Raw genomic sequence first — 17,037 nt, forward strand, 5'->3', positions numbered from 1 at the left:
TTATTTATTTTCCCACTTTTCCCACCATTAGTATATAGCTAGTAGAATATATGCTGTAGAATAGATGCTACTGACTGCAACCGAGCATAAAGGCTATTTCATGTGCTTCATCTAACCCTGCAGTCTGTAATTCTGCAGTCTGTCCTCCCATACTATGGTAGCAGCTCGACTCAATCGCCTTAGCAGCAAGTCTTGACTTTTTGAAGACATTATGGATTTCAATATGTCAATAGTGTTCATAGGCTTTGGAATTTCAGCAGGTTTTTTGATTGAGGAGTGTAATGACAGTCTTCCTGCGTTTAATCTTCACCATTCTTTTCGGATTGCGATCTACACAAGCAATGTTGAGGGTTGGGCACTCCTTTCAACATCAGACCAGTTTTGCGTTCTTATAATGTCTGACAAACGTAAAATTTAGTCAACTATGACTTGTTTATCTTTTTTTCCAGTAGTGGGTGTAAATGTGATGTAGCGTAACTGTGTGTGTGCAGGAGATGCTGCGGTGTGTGTGGAGACACCTGGTGGGAGTGCTGAGGGGAGAATCCCAGACTCTCTGCTACACCTCCAGCCTGCTACACACACTCGGCTCTGTCACTGTAAGTACTAGTTTGTACGTGTGCGTCTCACACACACACACACACACACACACACACACACACAGTGTTGTATTGACAATTCATGGTATATTATTCTGCCTAACCCCAGTCCGGAGACAGTGTTGTTCTTCAGTGTGTTTATATAAGTGTTCATTTTGGCACTCTCTTTTGGCACAATTATTTTGTCTATTTAGTTTAGTAAAAAAAAAATTCAGAGGGGGTTATAGGTACGAAAACAATCAAATAAATGTTTCCCACCCTGCCGACATATTTTTCTCTGTAACATCCTATTGCGAGTGCTTCAGCGATCTAAGGCACTGCATCGCAGTGCTATCTGCGTTACTACAGATCCTGGTTCGATACAGGGCTGTGTCGCAGCAGGTCCCGCCTGGGAGACCCATGAGGCGAAGCACAATTGGCCCAGCGTCGTCCGGGTTAGGGGAGTGTTTGGCCGGCCGGGATGCCCTTGTCCCATCGCGCTCTAGCGTGCACGCTGACAACGGTCACCAGGTGTACAGTGTTTCCTCCGACACATTGGTGCACCTGGCTTCCGGGATAAGCGTGCAGTGTGTCAAGAAGCAATGTGGCTTGGCGGGGTTGTGTTTTAGAGGATGCACGACCTTCGCCTCTCCCGAGTCCGTACGGGAGTTGCATCAATGGGACAAGACAACCAATTGAATGTGACGAAATTGGGGAGAAAAATATCGTATCGGATTCTCTTCACAACAGCCAAATTGGCAGAAGAACACATTACTCTGCAGCTGATAAAAAAATCACACCCCTTGACAGGGCTCCAAACTAACATGTTCTCTTGGTGACACTGTTGCCACTGACTTTTTCAGTTGGTGTCACCAGCCCATGATTTGGTCGCACCAATTATTTTCTGTGGTGTCACACGATATAATATTTTTTTTTATCACTTCAATAAAGTCATTCATAGTGCTTTTGACTATGTAATAGACTACTGAGATGGTATGCTTTTCAATAAATATATTTTCATCTGACATGTCCAAACAGCATAATCCAGTATGTTTTGATGTACAACCTAATCCAGTGATTGTCATGAATTGTTGGTTGAAAAGGTATTGTTATATTAGAATTTTAAAATAGGGTTCCAGAATTTTATGAATTTTGTTCAATGGAGATGAATTTGCTTCCAGCTTTATCAGGGTCTGCATTAGGAAAATGTGGCGCGGGACATTTGACCCGGAACATTACCCAGGCCGATAGACATTGGGTGTGTAACCTGATTTGGCCCGCTACCCATGGTGCTCAGAATGACAGAACATTACCGAATTCTGATGTGCACTTTGAAGATGTTATATTAACTGTCCACATTTACTTTTCCTCAGCCAACGAGACAAGTAACGAGCAGCAAAATACCTAGCCTGTCAATCTACTGTTCACCCATAGTAGAAAAGTTGACCTATTCTATTGGTCAGCATGTCGAGAAAGAAATAGCCTATTCCAAACAGACTCTGGAACAGTTGTGGGAGGACAGATCCCAAATTCAACCAGTAGACCTAAGCTACATTTAAAAAAAGGTAAGCGCAACAGATCAGAACATTTAGCTTAAAGTGTTGGAAGTATTATTTCTTGACATTCTATGCACAGCAATGCGCGCAAGGCATTAGGCTACTCGTGAATGTTCATTCCTTAATAGAATTAGTGGGAAACAACATTGTCAGACGTTTTCATGTGACAGAGATATCTGGTAGAAATGTAGAAAGAGGAGATCTGATAGGCAACTTTGAAGCATGGTAAGACATGCCTCATAATATGTATTAAATGCTCTTATCTGTAAAAAAAAAATATATATATATATATAGAGAGAGAGAACCTTTATTTAACTGGGCAAGTTCGTTAAGAACAAATTCTTAATTACAATGACGGCCTCCCCCCGCCAAACCCTAACCCGGACGACACTGGGCCAATTGTGCGCCGTCCTATGGGACTCCCAATCACGGCAGGTTGTGATACAGCCTTGAATCGAACCAGTGTCTGTAGTGATGCCTCTAGCACAGAGATTCAATGCCTTAGACTGTTGCACCACGCGGGAGCCCCATCTGAATGCTGTATGCGCACAAATAAGATAAATAACGAATATACTGTACACGTGCCAATTTAATTCTACTCAATTATGCAAATTAACTTATATACCGATAAGTTTGACCAGTCAAATGTATTTACAAAGACAGGTATTTCCATCAATGAATAGGCTAAAAAAAAGCATTATTTTGCGATGGGATTTTTCCTTCTCCCCGACAATTGGCTGGCTACAATTTTATGTATTGTCTTCTCAACAAAATAAATATTGGCCAAAAGCCGGCTATTTCTGGCTAAGGAAACCCTGATCTTTATGTGCACTAATATCAAAGGCAAAATTATTTTGGAGCTAATCCCCCCCCCCCCCCCCCAAAAAAAAAAACCTGTTGCATTTCCTGCTACCTTGTGCATCGGCCATTGCAAGTGCATATTTCATACGCTATGATCTAAAAGCCATATCAAATATCTTGGTTGTAAAATAGTTGCTATTGAGCTCAAGATTAAGATATGACAAATTTAAAATTATACCCACAGAAAGCTGAGAACAACAGTTGCTTCCAGAGCTATGTATTTGTCACAAATGGATTTTGAAATGTTATACAATCACGAGCCTTTTTTTTTTTTTTATCTCTGGGAGAGTGGCTCGCTCATCACAGCAGCAGGTCCCAGCGAAACAGGCCCATGGGCTGGGCAGACACTTTCATTACAGGAGTCATGAAGATAATGCACTTTACTGTTTGACCAAATCAAGTTTTGAGACATTTGAGTGAGGTGACCATTATAATGAATGTTCAGATCGCACTGATGAGACTAAATAAATAGTTTTACTCGTACAGCCAAGTCAAAAGGTCACAAAATGCTACTAAAGGGTCATAGTCTGGAGCCCTGCCCCTTGACATGCTGTAGCTATATTATAATCTAAGTTTTGTCGTAAGTAGTCAAATTCCTTGTGACTGTCTAGTCACGGTAACTAAGCTTCTCCAAATTAGTAGCCTAAACGTTTTGTAAAATAAACATTTTGATTCTGGGGGCTGGTGATCACTAATGGTAGGTCACAGGCGGACAATGGAAAATGTAATCCTAGATTCAGGTCATTCAGGTGAGAAAAAACATCACCCAGATAGGCCAAGTCGTGTGAGAAACTCATCATCATGCAAGCGGTCAGACAAGTGAAAATGATGGTCAGTAAGAACTTTAAGCTCGTCTCTCAATTTATTTATTTTTTATTATACTTTGCCCCTTGATAACCAGCGCACTTGTGTTACATGGTCGCTGCACATATCATTGCATAGTGTAGAAAATACATTAGAGTTCAGGGGCCTTGCTTTAACAAAGTTAACCATTTTCACTGTAGTGTCCAAAACGTCTTTCAAGCTCTCTGGCATTCCCTTAGCAGCAAGAGCCTCTCGGTGGATGCTGCAGTGTACCCAAGTGGCGTCGGGAGCAACTGCTTGCACGCGCGTTACCACTCCCATGTCTCCCTGTTTTGGCTTTTGTGCCATCAGTACAGATACCAACACATCTTGACCACCAAAGTCCATTGGATGTCACAAAGCTGTCCAGTACTTTAAATATATACTCTCCTGTTGTCCTGGTTTCCAGAAGAGGATGTCTTCCTTAATTGACCCCCATAAACGTAATGGATATCAGGACCTGTGCCCGGCTGCCACGTCTGTTGACTCATCCAGCTGTAACGCATAGAATTCACTGGCTTGTAGGCGAAGCAGTAATTGTTTCAAAACATCTCCTGCCACGTCACTGATGCGTCGTGAAATAGTCTTGTTTGATGAAGTCATTGTCTGTATAGTTTTTTGGGCCTTTTGCCCAGCATCATCCCAGCTATATCCGCGGCAGCAGAAGAATTAAGTCCTCCACAATAGTCTGGTACAACACTGTGTACTACTCCCTTCACAGAACAGCGCAAACTGGCTCTAACCAGAATAGAAAGAGGAGTTAGAGGCCCCGGTGCACAACTGAGCAAGATGACAAGTACATTAGTGTCTAGTTTGAGAAACAGACGGTCTCAAAAGTTCTCACCTGGCAGCTTCATTAAATAGTACCCGCAATACACCAGTCTCAATGTCAACAGTGAAGAGGCGACTCTGGGATGCTGACCTTCTAGGCAGAGATACAAAGAAAAAGCCATATCTCAGACTGGCTAATAAGAAGAAAAGATTAAGATGTGCAAAAGAGCACAGACACTGGACAGAGGAACCCTGCCTAGAAGGCCAGCATCCCGGAGTCGCCGCTTCACTGTTGACATTGAGACTGGTGTTTTGTGGGTACTATTTAATGAAGCTGCCAGTTGAGGACTGTTATCTGTTATCGTCCTGTCAATTGCCACTGCAATGCAGGTGTTTGATGAATATTTTCGCCGTCGAAATGAACACGGGTATAACTCTTCTCTCTCTCTCGCCAGGTGTTGTGTTGTGTGGACAAACAGGGTGTATTATCCTGGCCTAACCCCAGTCCAGAGACCGTGTTGTTCTTCAGTGGTCGCGTGGAGCCGCCTCACAGCGACAGTCAGCAAGACCTGCGAGACGACCTGTCTGTCAACTCCTTCTGCCGCATGGAGCCCGACGATGACCGTGACGAGGTGCGTGTTTGTGTTTTGAGTAGACAAGAAGGTGTGTATTTGGGGTGGGGGGGGGGGTATACGTCTGTAGATTGCTACTTTTTCATCAATTGCTCTTCATCTTCTCCTGTTCTTTGCCCACTAAAATCAGATGTATCGTTCGGTTACCTATAAGGGCTCTTATTGTCTACGAGGTCCTGTAAGTGACATTTTAAACCTGTAGTACTAGAATATAGAACGTCAATGATGATAGAATTGCTCTCTTTTTTAGTATCTAGTTTCCATTGTCTTCCGTCAGATGGAGTCGTTCTAACGCGACACGACCGTCGCGTTATCTGACGTGAGACCATGATCTATTTCCTTTAAAGCGTCTGAGGTAGTGACTGAGACACGCTTTGACAGTTGATAGAATCTTTTCAGTGATTGAAAGTCTGATTTGGCTGGTCTTCCTATCTGTCAGACCCAGGAGGGGGAGGCTCTGCTGTGTATGCCAGTGATGGATGGGATGGGGGGCGGGCATGAGCCCAGTGAGACTTCACATGACACCGGCCGTTCCGAAGACACAGTTCAGCCTCGGCGGCAGGCGCAGGAGACACGCACCAAACACCCCTCGGGATCTAATGTCAGCTTCAGCCACAACACCGAGGGAGGGGACCAGGGCCCTGAACAGGTAAGGTGCGCGTTCACACACACACAATATATCAATCAATCTCTTGTCATCACTATCTTACTGCACAGCATTCATTCCCCTCCTTTTTCCCCTGTCTCTCTCTCGCCACCCCTCTCTCAGGACATGGTGGGTTGCTGTGACAATGACGCGGAGGACTACGTGTGTGACTACCACCTGGAGATGCTGAGTCTGTCTCAGGACCAGCAGAACCCGGTGAGTATCCAGTTCGACGAGCAGGGCTGGCAGTGCCACCTGCCCAGCCTCAAGCCCCTGGGCCTCAACATCCTGCTCAACCTGTGCAACGCCAGCGTCACCCAGCAGCTCTGCCGCTTCTCCGACCACCTCAGTAACCTGGCGCTGCAGGAAAGCCACGGGGCCGTGCTGCCTGTCCACGTGCCCTGGGGACTGTGTGAGCTGTCCAGGCTTATAGGTGAGGAGAAGGAAGGGAAGAGATGCACACGTACGCACGCATGCATGCATACACACACAACTTGACCCCTTCTATTTCATTATTTTTCTTCCCGTGTGTTTCTCAGGGTTCACTCCCGGGGCGAGGGAGCTGTTCAAACAGGAGAACCACCTGGCTCTGTACCAGCTGCCCTGTGGGGAGAAGGCCAAGGAGTCTGTCCCTCGACGCCTACACAACTTCACCAAGAGACAACCTCCCATCAGCCACCTCATCTCCCTCTTCATCAGAGACTCCTCTTCCAGTGAGAATAGCTAGCGTTTTCTTTCTCTATAGCTCTTTTATTCTTTGTCTTTCTTCCCCTTCGCTCACTTTCACTCCATCTCTCTGGTTTCACACTCGCTCTCTCCGTCTCTTACCCTCTTCTTTAGCCTTGACCTCTTTCTTGGAATTGTTTTGTTGCACCTCTGTGACCCCTGACCGCTCACCCCTAGATAACGTCCAGATGTTGTCTCACGGCTCAGCTGACCTCATCCTGGAGGCCTGCACTGATGTCTGGGACGGATCCGACATCTATCCCCTCTCTGGCTCCGACAGGTCAGAGCAGCCTGATGACAACCTTATAGCAGCCTGATGACAACCTTATTGCAGCCTTATGTAGTCTTATCACAGTCTTATTGCAGCCTTATGTAGTCTTATTGCAGCCTTATGTAGTCTTATTGCAGCCTTATGTAGTCTTATCGCAGCCTTATAATAACCTAATGAGCAGACCCGGCACCAGGATAACGTGGCTAAGGGGGCTGCTGATATCAGTGACTGGGCACAATTTTGGGGGGTTCTTGCATTGGAATTATATAGAATTCTGCTTATACCACAATAAACATAAAGGCCTTCATGCATTATTCACTCTTTATATGGCTACCCCCCTACAGGAAGAAAGTTCTGGACTTCTACCAGCGTGCCTGTCTGTCGGGCTACTGCTCTGCCTTTGCCTACAAGCCCATGCAGGTGTCCCTGTCCAACCAGCTCAATGGGAAATGTGTGGAGCTAGCCCCCGGACCCAACCTCTTCTCTGGGGTAGAACTGCCCTCCACCACCCCTATCAAATACGACTCCCGCAGGAACTCCTGGAGCTCTGATGGTAAGGGAGGAGTGGAGAGGGTGGGGCGAGTGGAGAGGGTGGGGCGAGTGGAGAGGGTGGGGCGAGTGGAGAGGGTGGGGCGAGTGGAGAGGGTGGGGCGAGTGGAGAGGGTGGGAAGAGAGGATGATGCAGCTACACTTACAATGTGTTTTGTGTTGTACCTTCGTGTGACTTTTGCTTATATTTATTTTCATGTCTTGTCCCCCTCCTTTCTCTCTCTCTCCCCTGACATCTCTCCATAGAGGGTATAGGAGAAGGTGTGGAGAAGGATGACTGTGTTCAGGCTCTGAGTGGTCAGATCTTCATGGGAATGGTGTCATCCCAGTTCCAGGCTCGTCTGGACACCGTCAGGCTCATAGACGCTCTGGTCACCGCCTGCATACGCTTCGTCTACTTCTCCATGGAGGATGAACTACGCAGCAAGGTCGGTGTGTTTGCTGAGATGTTTGTGGTGGTGACGATGTGGTGCAGTACGGTGTGTTTTCTGAGATGTTTGTGACGGCAAAGCTGATGACAATGGTGACAATCTGCCTGTCTGTCTGTTTCTCCTGTGTATGTGTAAGGTGTTTGCAGAGAAGATGGGCCTGGAGACAGGGTGGAACTGTCACATCTCTCTGACCCCAAACAGGGACAGTCCCTGTGACGGTGCCCCCAACAGTCCAGGCCAGGACTCCCTGCATGATGACCTGCACCAAGACTCCCGAGATGAGGCAGAAGGGCCGTTGTTACCAGAGGAGGAGACTGCTGATGTTCCCAGCTTCCTGGAGGACTGCAACAGAGTACAGGACAAATACTGTTTGTCTTTCCTTCTCTTTTCTTTTCTTCTCGTTTTCTCTTCTCAACTGTGACTTGTGACCTGTTTCTTGCTAACCCTTCTTTCTCGCCCTCGTCCCCCCCCCCCCCCCCCCCCCCCCCCCTCCAGGCGAAGCTACCTCGTGGTATCCACCAGGTTCGTCCTCACCTGAAGAACATTGACAACGTGCCTCTGTTGGTGCCTCTCTTCACCGACTGTACCCCAGAGAGTGAGTCAGAACATATTACAGTTCACTTCCCGTACATGAATCAACCTTTTCTGCTTTATACTATGCTTAGTATTTGGTACAAAGACATTACTATGTTTTTAATATACAAATCAATTGATCATGGTATTTAAGTTTATTTTATCAATATCAATAATTTATTTGCAATGTAGCTATGCTTGTTACAGCTACACTGAACAAAAATATGCATGTAAAGTGTTGGTCCCATGTTTCATGAGCTGAAATTAAAGATCCCCGAAATGTTCCATAAGCACAAAAAGCCTATTTCTCTGAATTTTTTTGCACAAATTTGTTTACATCTCGGTGAGTGAGCATGTCTCCTTTGCCAAGGTAATCCATCCACCTGACAGGTGTGGCATATCAAGAAGCTGATTAAACTGCATGATCATTACACGGGTGCACCTTGTGCAAGGGACAATAAAAGGTCACTCTAAAATATGCAGCTTTGTCACACAACACAATGCCACAGATATCAAGTTTTGAGGGAGTGTGCTTTTGGCATGCTGACTGCAGGAATGTCCACCAGAGCTGTTACCTGAAAATGTTATGTTAATTTATCTACCATAAGCCGCCTCAACATTGTTTTAGAGACTTTGGCAATACGTCCAACCGGCCTCACAACCGCAGACCACGTTTATGACAACTTGTGGGCGAGCAGATTGCTGATGTCAACGTTGTGAACAGAGTGCCCCATGGTGGGATTATGGTATGGGCAGGCGAACACAATTGCATTTTACTGATGGCAATTTGAATGCACAGAGATACCGTGATGAGATCCTGAGGCCCATTGTCGAGCCATTCATCCATCACCTCATGTTTCAGCATGATAATGCACAACCATGTCACAAGGATCTGAACACAACTCCAGGAAGCTGAAAATGTCCCAGTTCTTCCACAGCCTGCATGCTAACCAGACATGTCACCCATTGAGCATGTTTGGGATACTCTGGATTGACGTGTACGACCGCGTTCCAGTTCCCGCCAATATCCAGCAACTTGGCACAGCCATTGAAGAGGAGTGGGGTAAATTCAACAGGCCACAATCAACAGCCTGATCAACTCAATGTGAAGAATGAGGCAAATGGCGGTCAAACGAAATTCTGACTAGTTTTCTGATCCACGACCCTACCTTCTGTATTCCCAGTAATGTGAAATCCATAGATCAGGGCCTAATGAATTTATTTCAGTTGACTGATTCCCGTATTTGAACTGTAACTCAGTAAAATCTTAGAAATTGTTAGATTCATATTTTTTGCTCATTGTACGTGTGTGAGATTGTTCTGAATCTTTTTTTTGTGTGTGTGTAGCTATGTGTGAGATGATAAAGATCATGCAGGAGAACAGAGAGGTGACGTGCTGCCTGGGGAGCTCTGCCAACTTCCGCAACAGCTGCCTCTTCCTACAGAGCGACCTCAGGTACACGTGAAACAAACGCCTGTCACAAACACGGCAGCTGTTGCCTAGTTCATTTATAAATAGTCTAAGATGTGCGTCCATACATTCACTTACAACCTGATAACACAACTGCTTCAGGCATTAATGAAATTATGAAGTCAACAATACCGTTCCTCATAAACAAAGATGAATAACAACAAAACCACCTGTCCTTCCCCCAGCATCGCCCTGGACCCCCTGTACCCGTCGCGGTGTTCGTGGGAGACGTTCGGCTACGCGACAGGAGCAGGCCTGAACGGGGAGGTGGAGGGTCTGTCTCCCCTCAGTCTCTCTGGTCAACTCAACACCCTGGCCTGTTCTGTCACCTTCCACCAGGGGGAGTCTGTCAGCATGGTCAAACTCATAGAACAGGTGAGACACGTACACTTGCACGCACACAGAGATACAATATATTTATTTTACGTGTATGATTCCCTTCAAGGCGCGTCACACTACGTACGGCATCCGCAAGAGCTTCCTGTTCCTATTGCAGTGTCAGCTGACCCTGGTCCTCATCCAGGTGAGAGAGAGAACATGACTGTCCTGAGCCTCGCATTCTTGAAATACTAATGCTCTTTTTGTCACCCCAGTTTCTCATACCAGCCTATTTATTTTTTCTATAATAAAAGAGCTGAGGGATGCAACAGTTTTAGCTGAATATTTTCTGAAAGTATTGTTTGTTTCCCTGCCGTTGTGTAGTTTCTGGCCTGCCTCGCCCAGCTCCCACCTCCCATGAACATCACTGATATCCTCTGGCTGTCCTGTTTCAGCTGTCCACTGCTCAGGTATCACTGTTACTAACCAAATGGGTTTCAAACTGAAATGTTATATAGTAGAGCAGCATTACACATGATAACTATGTGTGTTGTGTTGGCAGTGTGTCGTTCTTAGGAAAGCCACCAGAAAGTTCTGTGATGAACGTGGCCACGGGGAAGAACCAAGATGCCATCCCCAGAAAGGTACGTATTGTAGTTTACCCACACCGGCCCGGTTTTAGACGTATTACTGTACACTAGACCAGGGCTGTTCCTGGAGAGTTACGGTCCTGTAGGTTTTCACTCTGACCCTGTTCCTGGAGAGCTACTGTCTTGTAGGTTTTCACTCTGACCCTGTTCCTGGAGAGCTACTGTCCTGTAGGTTTTCATTCTGACCCTGTTCCTGGAGAGTTACCGTCTTGTAGGTTTTCACTCTGACTCTGTTCCTGGAGAGTTACCGTCCTGTAGGTTTTCACTCTGACTCTGTTCCTGGAGAGTTACCGTCCTGTATGTTTTCACTCTGACCCTGTTCCTGGAGAGCTACTGTCCTGTAGGTTTTCACTCTGACCCTGTTCCTGGAGAGTTACTGTCCTGTAGGTTTTCACTCTGACCCTGTTCCTGGAGAGCTACTGTCCTGTAGGTTTTCACTCTGACCCTGTTCCTGGAGAGCTACTGTCCTGTAGGTTTTCACTCTGACCCTGTTCCTGGAGAGTTACTGTCCTGTAGGTTTTCACTCTGACCATGTTCCTGGAGAGTTACCGTCCTGTAGGTTTTCACTCTGACCCTGTTCCTGGAGAGCTACTGTCCTGTAGGTTTTCACTCTGACCCTGTTCCTGGAGAGCTACTGTCCTGTAGGTTTTCACTCTGACCCTGTTCCTGGAGAGTTACTGTCCTGTAGGTTTTCACTCTGACCATGTTCCTGGAGAGGTACCGTCCTGTAGGTTTTCAATCCGACCCTAATCTAGCATACCTGATTCTAATAATTAGCTGGTTGATAAACTGAATCAGGTTAGTTACAACTGGGGTTGAAGTGAAAACCTATAGGAGGGGAGCTCTCCAGGAACAGGGTCAGAGTGAAAACCTACATGAGGGGAGCTCTCCAGGAACAGGGTCGGAGTGAAAACCTATAGGAGGGGAGCTCTCCAGGAACCGGGTCGGAGTGAAAACCTACAGGAGGGGCGCTCTCCAGGAACAGGGTCGAAGAGCCCTGCGTTAGACTATGCTAAGTTTATATTCATTTTCATTTCTCTTCTAGTTCTGAATCAGATGTGTGTTATCTATCTTAATCATGACATGTGTACCATGGCATTCCTTTTAACATTTAGATTTGTGTATATCTACTTCCTGCAGACGCAGAACTACTTCCTGGGTTGTTTCCTTTTGAGGTTTGGCCTGACTGTGTGTGCCTACCTCCTGGGCTTTGGCTTCACGCTGCACGAGGTCTGCCTGAGGGCCAACAACCTGACCATGGCAGAGAACACCACCATCAGCTGTAGTGATATCCTCAGGGTCAGTTCGGCTCAGGACGCTCCCCATTGGTTCAGGGAGCTGTCCAACGGCCTGCTGCTCACTCAGAAAGTCATGGCTGGGTTCCTGGCCCTGCACACAGGTAGGAGGAGCTTTATTTTTTGGGGGGTGGGGGGGTATTCAATTGTTAGTAGTTACTATCTTGTCTCATCACAACTCCCGTACGGGCTCGGGAGAGACGAAGGTCGAAAGCCATGCATCCTCCGAAACACAACCCAACCAAGCCGCACTGCTTCTTAACACAGCGTGCATTCAACCCGGAAGCCAGCCGCACCAATGTGTCGCAGGAAACACCGTGCACCTGGCGACCTGGTTAGCGTGTATTGCGCCCGGCCCGCCACATGAGTCGCTAGTGCGCGATGAGACAAGGAAATCCCTACCGGCCAAACCCTCCCTAACCCGGACGACGCTAGGCCAATTGTGCGTCGCCCCATGGACCTCCCGGTCACAGCCGGCTGCGACAGAGCCTGGGCTCGAACACAGAGTCTCTGGGGGCACAGCCTTAGACCACTGCGCCACCCGGGAGGCAGGAGGAGCTTTCTGTGTCACTCTCACCCCTGCATCTATCAAGTCCGGTTGTATCCCAAATAGCACCTTATTTCCTATATAGTGCACTACTTTTGACCAGGGCCCTATATAGAGAGCCAAGGTTCATGTATGTACGTTTTATTTTCTTTCCATTTCTCTCGCCCTCCTTTCCCAGTGGTCATCTCTCTGAGCTATGTCCATCGCTCTCAGCCGCTGTGGAAGAAGAACCCCTTCAGCAACACCTGGTGGTGCCTCACTGTCCCCGTTGTGTAAGTGTTTGTGTGTGTGCGCGTGCAGCCTAACTGTTTCTGACCAGTATTAAAGGGCAGCTGCAATAGAGAAGTTTCAGCTTGTTTTGGCAAGATTGTTTTAACTGATACTCTTTTCTCACTCGTTCGGTCTTCCCCGCCCTTCCTCCCCACCTCCAGTCTGCTGGGTCAGTTGGTGCAGGCCACGGTGGACTACCAGCTGTGGCAGGACCGGTTGGCACATTTGACCTTTGACCTGAAGGACATCCCCATGCTGGCCTGGCTACTGGTCTCCCTGTCCTCCCTGGTGGTGGTGCTGCTCAATGAGGCTGTCAAACTACACGAGATACGGTAAGATGGAGGAGGGTGAGGGGAGGAGAGAAGTAGGAAGGGGAAAGGATTTTTATTTAGCCTTTATTTAACTATGCAAGTAGAGTAGGAGTGGTATGATAGGAGGGAGAGAGAGAGAAAGGCAGAAGATTGCAGATGACCGAATGGTTGAGAGAAGAGGATTAGGGAAGGGATAGTCATGTGGGGTGAAAAACTGTTCTTATGTGTTGATCTGTCCATTCCTTCTGTCTGCAGGGTGAGGGTTCGCTACCAGAAGAGACAGAAGCTACAGTTTGAGACCAAACTAGGGATGAACTCTCCCTTCTGATTGGCTCAGACAATGAACAGAGGGGCGTGGCAATACATGCTGGGAACCAATCAGCCCTTGAAGTTGGTTCTAACTGCTGACACTGGGTCAGATCGTTTCTCATCCCTCTTGTTTGTTAGAATTGGAGAAAGGGTAATATGATCCTAGATCTGTGGTTGAGGGGAACTTCTACCTCAAGCTCATAATCACACTCCTCCTCAGTGCCCATTGACCTGAACCCAGGAGCACTCAACCCACCTCAGCCCGAAAGCACTGGCTCCTAGCAGGTAGCGCTAACCTCAACCAAACTGCTACACCTGCTGGGTGGTTTATCACTGCGATAATCCAATCTTTTTTTGGGGTGGGAGGGATCCTTGTTTAAATTGTATTACGGTATAATTGATTTTTTTTTCTCCCACAGTCACTGGTCTATGATATTGTCTCACACTGTATCACATAGGGATTATCACACTTCAGCATGTTCCTCCTTTCTTTTGTCCCAATACCAGACAGGGTTTCCACCAGGATTTTTTTCAGCAGCGGTGGCTAAGTAGATGTGGGGGGGTAGTTGGCGTGGCCAATGGTGTGGATTTAGAGGCCCTCCTCTTGGCCGCAGAAGCAACATTTAGCTGTTTTAAAGCAAATTTCCTGCAATTTTGCCATGGGGCGGAGAGAACATTTTACAGTTTTAAAGATAATTTCCTATGGCTCATGCCATGTTCTTACGGTATCTGAGTGACTCAGATAACTATAACAAACTCAAAGCCATGACATTTTGGGAATTTTATATTCTAGTTTTATTTTGGTGATTGTTAGTCCTCAAATATTATCTAAGTCAAAAAAAATATTGCTCCATTATCTTTTCTACACACATTATATCTGGTTTTAGTCATTTAAGTTTACGCTGAAAATATTTTATCATCCCAAAAATTATGATACACTACCGTTCAAAAGTTTGGGGTCACTTAGAAATGTCCTTGTTTTTGAAAGAAATGCAAAAAAACACTGTTCATTAAAATAACATCAAATTGATCAGAAATACAGTTTAGACATTGTTAATGTTGTAAATGATTAGTGTAGCTGGAAACGGCAATTTTTTTAATGGAATATCTACATAGGCGTATAGAGGCTCATTATCAGCAACCATCACTCCTGTGTTCCAATGGCACGTTGTGTTAGCTAATCCAAGTTTATCATTTTAAAAGGCTAATTGATCATTAGAAAACCCTTTTACAAATTGCCTAGAAAGCCAGAATCCCAGAGTTTTGCGGGTACTATTTAATGAAGCTACCAGTTAAGGACATGTGAGGCGTCTGTTTCTCAAACTAGACACTAATGTACTTGTCCTCTTGCTAAGTTGTGCACCGGGGCCTCCCACTCTTTCAATTCTGGTTAGAGCCAGTTTGCGCTGTTCTGTGAAGGGAGTAGTACACAGTTGTACCAGATCTTCAGTTTCTTGGCAATTTCACGCATGGAATAGCCTTCATTTCTCATTACAAGAATAAACTGACGAGTTTCAGAAGAAAGTTTGTTTCTGGCCATTTTGAGCCTGTCATCGAACCCACAAATGCTGATGCTCCAGGTACTCAACTAGTCTAAAGGCCAGGTTTATTGCTTCTTTAATCAGACAACAGTTTTCAGCTGTGCTAACATAATTGTAAAATAGTTTTCTAATGATCAATTAGCCTTTTAAAATTATAAACTTGGATTAGCTAACACAACGTGTCATTGGAACACAGGAGTGATGGTTGCTGATAATGGGCCTCGGTACGCCTATGTAGATATTCCATAAAAAATCAGCCGTTTCCAGCTACAATAGTCATTTACAACATTAACAATGTCTACACTGTATTTCTGATCAATTTGATGTTATTTTAATGGACAAAAAAAATGTGCTTTTCTTTTAAAACAAGGACATTTCTAAGTGACCCCAAACTTTTGAACGGTAGTGTATATAAAAAGAAAATGCATATAGGGGAAACACTGCCCGAGGAGAGTATCCCAATAGCAGACTAGAAAAACACCTACCATCAGGTGATGTCTGGAGGAAACTGGATTCAAGTCAATATGGGGAACCTAGGGAAACACACTAAGCATTTCTCAGCAAGCAATCTCAAGGCTACTCTCTAGAACCCAGCCTTGTAGCCAGATAATGAACATGGCATTTTCTAAACCAGAATGTAAGAGAATATATTTTGTTTTTTCTTTCTTTTTTCCCCATTTCTTTTCTAACAAATATTTATTTGTTTCACACACATGCTCCGACTCCCGAGCTAAGCCAAGGGCAATCCTCCTGCTGTAATGCAATAAAGAATATATATTAATATAATGTACTTTGAAAAAGTACAACTGTATTAGTCTTGTTTAGGTCAGTTGTATTTGAATGTGCTAGCATGCCACTTTGAAACTCATGTACTGTAGGAAGGTTTTGTTATTTTATAATCATCATAGACTGGTTTGATCCCTGTGTACATTCTTCCATCCTATTCTTCCCACCAGAGTACTGTAGTAAAGAGGGGACTGTCTTCAACTGTAGTTAACAAGGTTTTGTCTGTGGTGTTCTCGATTACAATACCTTCTAGAGCGTTCCAGGGTATTCTGAAGGTGCTTCATATCATTCAGTTGCCTTTTTACTAGCCTGGGTGCATGTTTCTGCGTTCGACATCAACAACGCACAAGCTGACTACGTCCGGGATTCAATCAGATCACGCTTGTAGACAATGCTGCTTTCAAAGGCAATTTTACTGGGTTCGTGCAGATCGCATTTAAGGTAAACGCTGCGGATGTCGGCTCAATTGGAAATGACCCATGTCAAGCGCGCTCACGCACCGTTTCGTGTTGAATCCCGGCCTAAAAGCAGAAAGACTCACCCACCAGGCTACCTGTCTGTGTTGGGTGATCGAATCAGTAGATCCATTTGAACTTTTTTATCCCTGATATATGACTTTCGCTGTGTCCGAAATGCCACCCTTTGTACTACTTTCGACCATGGCCCCATAATGTTCTGGTCAAAAGTAGAGCACTATAGAGAATAGGGTACCATTTGGGAAGCAGATTGTCATGAGTTGCCATTGCCCATGCAGCTTTTCAGTTTTTATTTCTTTCTATCCTGTGTATTTATACATTGTATTTATTTATTGATGCTTTTGTTATAGCTGATGTATGTATCATGTGCTGTCAGACAAACTGTCATGTTGCACAAACCGGCCTTTTCCATCGTGCTTTCTGCTTCTGGTGAATTACCTCTTCAGGGCCAGGAGTTTTTTCTGACCATGTCATCTGATCGTGAGACCCAGAGTTGTTCCCTGGTTGGCTCACGGGGTCAGGAAAACCTTGCGTCCCAAGTCATACTGTATATATAAATGGATATATTTTATCATGTGTGCGCCACACCCGCTCTCCCTATTTTGATTGTTGGCTACAATGAAGGTCAA

The 17,037-nt window shown here is 45.6% G+C and overlaps 1 protein-coding gene across 6 annotated transcripts in view; it reads left to right on the forward strand.

Moving 5' to 3' along the window:
* The window catches only part of LOC110498931 (transmembrane protein 94), a 29,793-nt gene extending 15,170 nt beyond the window's left edge, over positions 1-14,623 (forward strand). For 5 of the 6 annotated variants that reach the window (XM_036955722.1, XM_021575657.2, XM_021575659.2 and 2 more), the window contains 19 exons: positions 492-596; positions 5,062-5,238; positions 5,678-5,887; positions 6,008-6,317; positions 6,424-6,597; positions 6,788-6,890; positions 7,226-7,434; positions 7,677-7,858; positions 7,998-8,213; positions 8,357-8,456; positions 9,782-9,890; positions 10,091-10,280; positions 10,351-10,428; positions 10,608-10,693; positions 10,786-10,867; positions 12,014-12,272; positions 12,894-12,987; positions 13,147-13,317; positions 13,552-13,624. In XM_036955722.1, coding sequence (XP_036811617.1) covers positions 492-596; positions 5,062-5,238; positions 5,678-5,887; positions 6,008-6,317; positions 6,424-6,597; positions 6,788-6,890; positions 7,226-7,434; positions 7,677-7,858; positions 7,998-8,213; positions 8,357-8,456; positions 9,782-9,890; positions 10,091-10,280; positions 10,351-10,428; positions 10,608-10,693; positions 10,786-10,867; positions 12,014-12,272; positions 12,894-12,987; positions 13,147-13,317; positions 13,552-13,624 — 2,928 coding nt within the window. Of the gene's footprint in view, positions 1-491; positions 597-5,061; positions 5,239-5,677; positions 5,888-6,007; positions 6,318-6,423; positions 6,598-6,787; positions 6,891-7,225; positions 7,435-7,676; positions 7,859-7,997; positions 8,214-8,356; positions 8,457-9,781; positions 9,891-10,090; positions 10,281-10,350; positions 10,429-10,607; positions 10,694-10,785; positions 10,868-12,013; positions 12,273-12,893; positions 12,988-13,146; positions 13,318-13,551 lie in introns of all 6 variants that reach the window. The other variant, XM_036955721.1, reaches the window with a different exon arrangement.
* Positions 14,624-17,037: the final 2,414 nt, after the last annotated feature.

This window comes from Oncorhynchus mykiss, chromosome 20 (genome assembly GCF_013265735.2).
Source record: "Oncorhynchus mykiss isolate Arlee chromosome 20, USDA_OmykA_1.1, whole genome shotgun sequence".
Lineage (NCBI taxonomy): Eukaryota > Metazoa > Chordata > Actinopteri > Salmoniformes > Salmonidae > Oncorhynchus > Oncorhynchus mykiss.